This window comes from Sinocyclocheilus anshuiensis, unplaced genomic scaffold (assembly GCF_001515605.1).
Source record: "Sinocyclocheilus anshuiensis isolate Anshui unplaced genomic scaffold, SAMN03320099.WGS_v1.1 scaffold893, whole genome shotgun sequence".
NCBI lineage: Eukaryota > Metazoa > Chordata > Actinopteri > Cypriniformes > Cyprinidae > Sinocyclocheilus > Sinocyclocheilus anshuiensis.
The window spans coordinates 876,453-886,764 of NW_015555766.1; the positions used below are offsets into that span (position 1 = coordinate 876,453).

The following is a 10,312-nucleotide window of genomic DNA, read 5'->3' on the forward strand; positions in this document are numbered from 1 at the left end:
GGTGCGAAGCATCATAAATGTAATTTCCTCTGAGACCTAGTTCCCTGTGAATATCTTAATTTGTCATACAAGCTTGGTCCCATGCAGCAAGGCATAAGTACAGTACAGTGCAACACAGTGCATTCACTCTGCTAAGTGGTACTTATGTACAAATGCCTTTGCAAGAAATCACTGAGCAACAATATAAAAAAAAAAACTTTATTAAATAAAAAAATTATGACGTGCAGTCTGCTGAAAAATATGACTAAAATAAGACATAAGGAATATTTATGTTTGATCAAATTAGCATAGATATCACTAGATGGCATCAAAAGATGGCAGAGAATAACCAACATTAGGTCAAATAAGAAATATCATCCAAAACACTAGAGGGCGCCAGAAAGATGGCTGGTATAAGACTGCGTCTAAGTTTCAAAAGTTTAAATTTTAATTCGTAATCAAATTAACTCAGAGTGATTAATATTCAGTAAAGGGAATATAAACTCAAATACTCCAAGCAAATATTGTGTTTACAACTACATTTGGTAAAAGATACTGATGCTTAAAGGGATAGTTCCACAAAAAAATGAAAATTCTGTCATTAATTACCCTCATGTCGTTCCAAACACATAAGACCTTCATTCATCTTCAGAACACAAATTAAGATATTTTTTATGAAATCTGAGAGCTTTCTGACCCTGCAGACCGCAAGGGAACTACCACGTTCAAGGCCCAGAAACGTAGTAAAAACATTGTTAAAATAGGCCATGTGGCATCAGTGGTTCAAACGCAACTTTTTTTTTTTTTTTTTTTATTACGTTTCTGTGCCTTGAACGTGGTAGTTCCCTTGAACGAAGGTTTTGTGGGTTTGGAACGAAATGAGGGTGAGTAATTAATGACAGAATATTCATTTTTGGGTGAACTACCCCTTTAATAAGAATGATATTGTCTGATTAGATCACAGAGGCCTGTCTTACAGTATCTGTCAAATACCAATTCTTAATGTTAAAAGAAGATAAAAATGGATGAAAAATGAATGAAAAGAGGTGATGTAAAAAACTCAAGTGAGTTCTTTACAGTACAGTGTACCCTGTAGATTCTCAGATAAAATACCCTGCGCTAGCAAAGCAGACAAAATAAAAGACAGTTTTCCCATTTTAAGGAACTCTGTTAAGCCATTTAGTTGGAAAACAGTACAGACTGCTGTAACTGAAGTGAGGGACAAATATCAATCATAAAACAAAACATTTAAGTTCACTACGTACATAAAAGATTGCTGAATAATATTGATGCAACAACCCAGAATATTTACCTGAGTGTATAATCTAAACCATCTTGAAACTTCTTACGACAGAAAACCAACAAAATCAACTGATACTAGTACTGCCAAACAGTATCGTAATGATGCTAGTAAGTGAATCATCCCACCTATAGGGATACAAAAGATTTTGGTCACAATCAACTAACTGTTCACTCCACAACACTACAAAAAATGACAAACACAAAATGCTAAATAAAAATTAAAACTAAGCAAAGAAGGTAGGGTGGGAGGACTAAATTAAAATAAAATAAAAAATAAAGAACAACAAACAAAAAGGGGAAGCTAATCAACCCTATCACATGGTGGTATATCTGTGATTGTGTTGTTATATCATGATAAGCCTGGCTCAACTGCTTGTTGGCTGTGTAAGTGTGTCTGTTGACGTGGGCAGAGTATATAAAGGGTCATCATCGTTGACCAATGGAGGGGAAATGTGCTTTGAAAATCACTGAGGATTATGCCGTCTTGGTGATGCTCTCCGCATCCTTGGAGGCCCAAAGCTCCTTATGCTGCTTGCGTCCGAAGCCCTCGTCGTAGTTCCCTTTACTCTTGAAGAGCTGCTGGAAGTGTGGTTTGCAGTAGAACTCCCCCTGCAGCGCTGCATAGGACCCCAGACTACAGAGCGCAGAAGCCAAGAGATAACGTTAGGAATACATCAAAAATAATAAACGCATTATTGCATTAAATTGACAGTCAAGTGACAAATCTTTTGTAACATTATAAATGTCTTCACTATTACAAATCAATGCTGTTCTTTTGAACTTTCTATTCATCAGAGCACCCTGGAAAAAAAAAAGTATATTTTCCTCACCAAATCAGCATATTAGAATGAATTCTGAAGGATCATGTGATACTGAAGACTGAAGTAACGACTGCTGAAAATTCAGCTTTGCCATCACAGGAAAAAATTACATTTTAAAATATATTCAAATAGAAAACAGTTATTTTAAATTATAACAATATTTCACAATATTACTATTTGCACTGTATTTTGATCAGATACATGCACCCTTGGTGAGAAAAAGGATTTCTTTCAAAAGAAGACTTCTTTCAGTGTACAACACACGTTTAACTGCTCTAGTTTTTGGCATTTTCTTAGGCTGTGCTGGTGAGAAAGTGACTAACCTGAGTTTGGTGTTGCAATGCTTGCAGCAGAAGCACGTGTTGTGGAAGATGAGGTTGTTGGCCACCAATCTCTCCATCGGATATACAGTGTTCTCACATGATGCACACGTCTCCTTCTGTGTCTTGAAACTGAAAGACTGGTAGGAAGCACAGGTAAAACATTTGTTTTCAATCAAAGAACAAATCAAAATATCACTAAATGACTTCAGAATCTTGACTTAACACCGTGCACAAGTCATAAATACTTATATTAAGGTACTTTAATTATTTTTGGAGCTTTATCTGTCCTCATAAGCAACTATCCTATCTTACAGTTATATTCTAGATAAGTAAATACTCTAATATCACCACATATTTCAAAATGAATACATATTATGCATTATTAAATATGCATTTATTTCATCTTATAAAATAATATGCATAAGATAATAAATGGTTTTGAACATTGAATTGTGTTCAAAACCCCATGGAGGAACAAAACTGATTGCTTTACTGCACAATATCAAATCTGGAAACAGAGGGAGTGTTAGATATGATTGGAAAAAATAAGAAGACGAGAAGGATGTGAACATAAAGTGACATACCTTAGAACGCTGAACGGGCTTGTCATCAGATGTGTTCCTGTTGTCCTGGAAACAAAAAGCAAAAAAAAAAGAAGAAAATGAAGCCAGTGGTCCTAAGACAGGTTACCCATGAAAACACTTTTTCAGGCAGAGCCTCGTGAACACCACAGCATAATCCTGCACATCATCCATCCACCATCACTACTGTCCTTTTAACCTGACAAACTCCAAAAATGTTTCCTTTCAAACTACTTCCTCCAGTCCCTCCTAGATCCCTCCATCTGGCCGTATGCTCTTACAAGCACCTTTTTTCTGTGTACCCACACAAGGGATGTTCATTTTAAATGGTTAACCGTTAACCGACCGTAAAAATTTTTGACCGATTAGTTAAACGGTTTAAAAAGTCATTTTTTTTTTTTTTTCAGTAATTTATCAAAATATTTAAAAAGGTTTGCTGCATGGTTAAAATACGCTACGCGTAGCCTATATTAAAAAAATTTGTTTTTTTTTATGGGGGAAAAAAACGCAAGCGAGTACAAAGTCGCATTTTATTATTTAATTCAGAAATAGGCCTAATGCCGACGCGAAAAGTTTACAAACATTATAATAAACACTGTAAACATAGCTAGGCTATTTTAGTTCCCCTCACTCCACAACAAATCCTTTCAATTAACAGTATTTAGAAAAGAACAAGAATTAAAAATATAAGAAGCTACTGCGATATAAACGACAAGCCAAAACGAATTAATTTAGGCTAAAACGAAACTGAAACCAACGTTGACTCTCCCATTCCACACAAAATCAAATGTTTTCGTATTCGCGATGTATTTGAATGGTAAATTATTATTTATTATGTAGCCTACTTCACTGGCGTTCCAATATCCACGTAAAACAAAGTGTTTTGCATAACATCACGGCAGTACGGTGATAACGCTTAACGGCACAGACTTTACTACATATTTAAACTGAGCAGTGTGTTTTTTTCCATATGTTTGACTGACTGTATTTTATTATGATAATGAACAAGCTGCATTGTCAAGGTAGCAATGCTTAACTGTGCGGCGCCAGCGCAATCACTTGAATTTTTTCCTTCTAACAGTGGAAGAAACTACGGTTGTTGGTTAGGAAAAATAACCGAAATGAACATCCCTAACCCACACACACAGAAATGCATGAAGAGGGATCAATGAAGCCTGGTGAACATTTCTAACTCAATCAGCCTTTGAAATAAAGACCCTGGCCTGCACGCACAAACACTCTTTCGGTTTCAGCCGGTCTAAAGCTACAATATGACATTACATTACACAAGCCCATGTCCCACGGTCAACTCTGCACCAAATATTCGGTAGCGCTTAAAATCAAAACAGCTGCCAGCCTGAACAGGCCACCAAATTATGCACAGGAAAGATTGGGAACTTAAGAACCAAGCGTTTATGATAGATTTCAGACTAAATGCTAATGACAGGGTCCTGGTTTGGGACACATCTGCACAACACTGAAGCAGCAACAAAAGACTCTGAAAACAGACCCACAGAGAGTCGAAAATGTTAATGCAGTGAACTAACTATGAGAACTATGAGAATCATCTGCTGAACTGACAGGTTTTTATGTAACTGCTCAGGTCTGTCAGAAAGCCAAGAACAGCTCTCCACCTTCACAGCATCTATACTCGTCTCTTTCATGGAAATCTAGAGCTTCAATCGCAAACAAATCTGCTGGTATAACGGCACACACTTATGCCCACTGTTGTTGTATCTCTAGACTAGTAGTAAAAAAAAATTTAAAGTAAAATTATTTGCTTGGCTCAGACAGGCAGAGCAAGTATCAGTAATGACCATTATAACACACCAGACACCCATTAACACCACTTTTCACAAATTACAGCCATTATCGAGAGGGACTTCATGCTCTCACTCACATACTATCAAAGCCCGGAAATGAGATTACAACCTCTCAGCCTCAACATGATAATATTTGCTTAAAAACAGAATCAGAGAAGAACATTATCAGTATCAGGTACTAACAAATGCTTTTGAATTACTGCATCTTTTCATTAATTATTTGCTTAAGATTATCCACCTCATTTTTCAGTGCGAAAGTGAGCTAATTTGTGATTCATTGGCTGCTATAGGTAATTAACTAGAAGAATAGCAAAGTGCAGTAAACGGTAAAACTATTTTGCGCTGTCGGACAGTTACTGATCAAAATAACACACATGGACAATTGTCGATAAGCAAGAAAAGGGACAATATTAAAAACAAATAGTTTATGGACAAATTTGATTTGATTTTGTTTTAATTTAAGTCAAACACCCACCGATTAAAAACAATTTTTAACACTCAAAAACAAGTGAATGTTTTATGAGAGGTAGCAGTTTCAGGGCTCAGAGTAAGGATTTTCATTTTTATATATGTATGTATGTATGTATGTATGTATGTATGTATGTATGTATGTATGTGTGTGTGTGTGCAGTAAAATGAAAAGCCAACATAAAACTATACATATCACTTTTTTTATCGTTTTTCGTAATTCTTTAGATCACACACGCACCAACACCAACAACATTTTTGTTTTCATTCCAGTTTTGCTGTGAAAAGATGCTTTCAATAGATATACAATGTAAAATATTAAAATTTTCAAAACACATAAAAGTAACTCTGTTCTGCATTTGCATTGAGACCTTTCATAGCATGTGTCGCAAAAGGAAGTGCAATGTGTGGTCTGCACAGGCTTGTGAAGTGTATTATTGTACAATGTATAATGTATAATGTATAATGTGGTCATCCCCTAGTAGTCAACAAAGAAAGAACCATTCACTATGTATTAGCCAGTGCTATGCAGTAAAACGAGAAGCCAACATGATTAAACGTTATCTGATAAAGTCACAACACACCCTGAGTGAAAGACAACCCTCAGCCCACTTCCTGTTTCAGAGCGTTTGTGTAACATTTTTGTTTCAGAGCCATTGCCAGAGTCATTTACATATTTGTGTGTATTTAGCATGAATATCAAAAACACCATTTACATTTAAAGAAAATGGTGCAAAGGGGGCCATTTTCTATTACTACTACAAAAAAAAAAAAAAAAGTTTTAGGCACTTTCCGTCTTCTAGTTAGCAGAAGTGCAATAAAATGATGCCACAAACTAATAAATCCAAAACAAAGATGCCCCAGTCAGTCACAGCTGAAATGGTGGCAAAAACGGGATTAGAGATGTGCGAGTGTGTTAATACACACACAATAGAAGCACACAAAGTAATGGAGCAGGGTACTATCTCAGCGTGTGCCATCTGTCCCTTTTTGCCTTATTTGTACATAAGACGGAGAAAAGCACACTCTCTCACCACACACATGCAGATAGCACTGCTGCCCAACCGTCTGCACTGTGTCAGGAAGGAGTGATGACACATCTTCTTCCTGTGCTCTGCTCTGATGCACTTTATGATGATGGGGTCCAATCCACCCTCCCTAGAGACTAGGGATGCGCCGATCCGATATTCATATCGGGTATCGTCTCCGATAGTGCCATTTTTCTCGGATCGGGTATCGGTCAGAGAAGGCCGATCCAAATCCGAGATTTTTATTTTTTTTTTCCCCGATTGTGCGAACTATTCTGTGTTACTTCTGAAGCCATACGATAGCTTAAAGTGAGCTACATATGAATATTTAATCTTTTCTCCGCTGTGGCTGTCAATCATTCGTTCAGCCTTTAAACCCTGGTCGCGTTCGGTTACAGCAGTCAGCTCGGTAAAGCTCTCCAAGATCATTCTGTGTTCCCATTATACTTGATTTGTAAATACATGTCTATGATTGTGCAAAAATGACTTTATCTTCTTGCCGGAGTTTAATGTTGTTTTGTTACTTGCTACCGGGTGTCTGTGAGAACAAAACACGGGCGTAGAAAAGACTATAAATTGTTTTTAACGTGCACAGTAACTGAAATTTAAAACAATAATACTTTCACAGATATAATAAATTACGCATCAATTTCTCTTCCCTTTGTGCTTTGCAGTTTTTAACACGAAGTGCTTACAATGTGCGAACATTGTAAGCGCTTCGTGCTCATAGACTGTATAAAAACAGTTCGTGCTGCACTGTATTTGTTTTGTCCTATCGTATCTATAATATGTTGTTGCCTTATTAAAAAATATGCTATACATTCAAAAGAAATGTATTTTAATTTTATAGTATATACTTATATATAAATACATTCATGAATGTTTTTCGGCAGCCACAGGACAGCGGCGCCAGTGCACTCACCACACACCAGATACAGGTGGAGAGGAGAGAGAGTCATAGAGCCAATCAAGTGGTTGGAGATTATTTGGAGGCCATGGTTGACAAAGGCCAGGGGGGCAATTTGGCCAGGACACCGGGGTTACACCCCTACTCTTTACGAGAAGTGCCATGGGATTTTTTTTAATGACCACAGAGAGTCAGGACCTCGGTTTAACGTCTCATCCGAAAGACAATATAATAAAAGAAAATAAATATACATAGGCCTATATTTTTTCATATTTGTTTATTTTTCTTTATAATGAAGTATTCTGTATCTAGTAGATTGTGAAAGAATGATTATCAGTTCCACACACAGAGATATGTAAATTCTACATTTATTTAAATGAGGGGAAAAAACTTCACTGGTATCGGATCGGTATCGGCCAATACCGAACCCTAGGTATCGGAATCGGTATCGGAGGCGAAAAAGGCGGATCGGAGAATCCCTACTAGAGACCCTCAAAAGTCAGTCATCAGCTGACCTGCACACTGAGACAGCTTTAGTGCTGAATGTATGCATTCATAAGATCCTGAGGATCACTGCATTACAGTTCACAGCTCCTCTGGGTTTCACAGTGACACTCAGAAAAAAAAAAAACAAAGAAAAAATAAAAACATGTTCTCCCTTGTTCAACCTTGTTTGAATCAAAACACTACCTTGCATGTAAATGTCATTTACAAGAAAAGAAATGCAATCACGTTATTAGATATAAAGTGATCATTATAGTGTGGAATATTATATAATAAAATTATTTGTAGTAAGAGTATATTATTTATTTTTTACATTTTAACAATATTTTGAATAATACTATTTAAGATAATTGGCCAATACAAAATGTAAATAAATAAACAACATTGATAATAATCAAACATCATCAAGTCAGAGATAACTGGTCATCACAACAGTTCAGTCACAGAAGTTACAACAACTTCCAGAACTTCCAAATTCAAAATTACAGCCAACGCGATGGGCTGTGGCCCATTCTGTGACCCAGTGCATATACATATTTGAACCTTTGCTCTCCCCTCAGACACTGACAGATTTGTGATGCCCTGCTGTTACCAAAGGTCATTATTTTACTCTCTCCCATAGCCGCAAGCTGCGCACACACAACATTCGCTCTTACTCTTCTTCTCTGGAACTGGACTGCAGACGCTCTTTTAATCTTATTAGCTGGACAAAATCCCATCAGCTGCTCCCCATGGGTCCACACAGCCAGGGGAATAAGCAGTTCAGTGGACACACAACAACCATCGTGTAGTCATCAAATCTCACAACCTCTGTTCACCTTGTGTCTAATGCATCCTATGATCATTCAAACAACTTTCAGATGTGATCTGGGATGCACAGGACCAAATTACATTTGTAGTACAACTGCAAAATCCCACAGAATATCTTCAGTATGCCTGACCAACATGTATAGCCGTGGGAACATTTTATCTGGGGGGTGCTGGGGGCGGGGCTTGATGTTGCAGGGCGGGGCCATGGTGGGGGATTTTTGACAAAATCCTAATATTAAACAGTAGGGATGCACCGAAATGAAAATTCTTGGCCGAATCCGAAACCAAACAAAATTAAACACTGGGCCGAAGGCCGAATACCGAACACGGTTTTTCACCTTTTTTTCCACATGTATTTTGCCAAATTTTTTTTCACCATTGCATAAACTAAAAAGCCAAAATGTGCTTTTTACTGTTTTGTCTTGCTTTTCAAAGAAAAAAAATCTATTACAAAACAACAATTTAAAAATATTTAACACTGAACATTTTTAACATTCTAGCAGACAACACTCTAGCCAACAAAGCACAATTTAACTTAAAATTAATAAGTTAATTTGATTCTTGAATCAGGTATGTATTTTTTTTTTTAACTGTACAATTAAAAGCAGCCTTGCTGAGAAGAGACTTATTTTCGCAGGAAGACCTCAATGCTTCTTTTTGTTGACAACTCATTTATAAATGAGTCTCATTACGAATACGTCGTACGTATCGCATTGTCACATGCCTTGTCAAAATGCATAAAAATGTGACTGAGCAACTGCCGACTGTATCAGCGCAGATTTTCCTCACGCTTTGGACTTTGAACCCTGGTTAACAAGCAGATCTGCTGCGAGTTCGTGCAGCGCTGTCAGAATACATGCAATGCGCACGTGTATTAGAAAACATAACTTTCTGCAGTTTATTTACGAATTGTTTAACGCCATTTCGCGATTTCAATCATCATACAGTAACCAGCAACAATCACCCCTTCCTCTTCTCATTGAAGACATGCGATGCAGTCCTAAACGGTCTCTCGCTGTCGGTGCTTGTAATGATTTTTGCGTCTTTCTCCGACAGTTTAAATGCTTCTACACTGCTGACATGTGTGCTGCATAATAAAGAGTGCCTCTCACTCTTCGCTGGTTGCTATTTGATCGCGTCAGTGGTGGACAAAGTACACAAATCAAGTACTTGAGTAAAAGTACAGATACGTATAATAAAATATTACTCCAGTAAAAGTAAAAGTACTCCTTTTTCAATTTTACTCGAGTGAAAGTACAAAAGTACTCGATTTTTTTATGTACTTAAGTAAAAAAGTACAGAGATTTTGCAATTTTATATAGGCTACTTAATTTAATTTTACATTAGCACATATTTTTTTAAATCCTACTGCTCAAAATACCTGGGATTTTCCCAAAATAACCACTTTATACCAGTAAGAAAAAAAGTGTTTTAAAGCTTGTTGTTTTGCATAACATTACAGTTATATATGACATGAGAATAAGGCCTGAAGTAAGGAAGAACATTTTAAGGAAAATATAATTATATTTTCATGATTTTGTGGTGTAAAAACACCCCTGGCCAAATGCCCCCAGAGGGCATCACTTCCCACTTTGATAATTACTGTAGTTACCATGTTCTGAACATCACATCCTTTCTTTTTCTCTCAGATGTAATCAACTAGGTGGTTGAATTATAATATTTGGACTTTATTTAAAAAAAAATTACCTCAACTTAGCACCAGCAAGCATGTTAGCTAGACAGTTAGCATCAGCTAACAATATTTA

General features: G+C 36.7%; 1 protein-coding gene across 1 annotated transcript in view; it reads right to left on the reverse strand.

Annotated features, from left to right (window-relative positions):
• Nucleotides 1-847: 847 nt before the first annotated feature.
• LOC107674139 (LIM domain-containing protein 2-like) overlaps nucleotides 848-10,312 on the reverse strand; it is a 15,482-nt gene continuing 6,017 nt past the window's right edge. The window contains exons 2-4 of the mRNA XM_016468037.1: nucleotides 3,010-3,054; nucleotides 2,426-2,562; nucleotides 848-1,915 (exon numbers count right to left, since the gene is read on the reverse strand). Of these exons, the coding sequence (XP_016323523.1) occupies nucleotides 1,756-1,915; nucleotides 2,426-2,562; nucleotides 3,010-3,054 (342 nt within the window). The 3' untranslated portion in view covers nucleotides 848-1,755. The remainder of the gene's footprint in view (nucleotides 1,916-2,425; nucleotides 2,563-3,009; nucleotides 3,055-10,312) is intronic.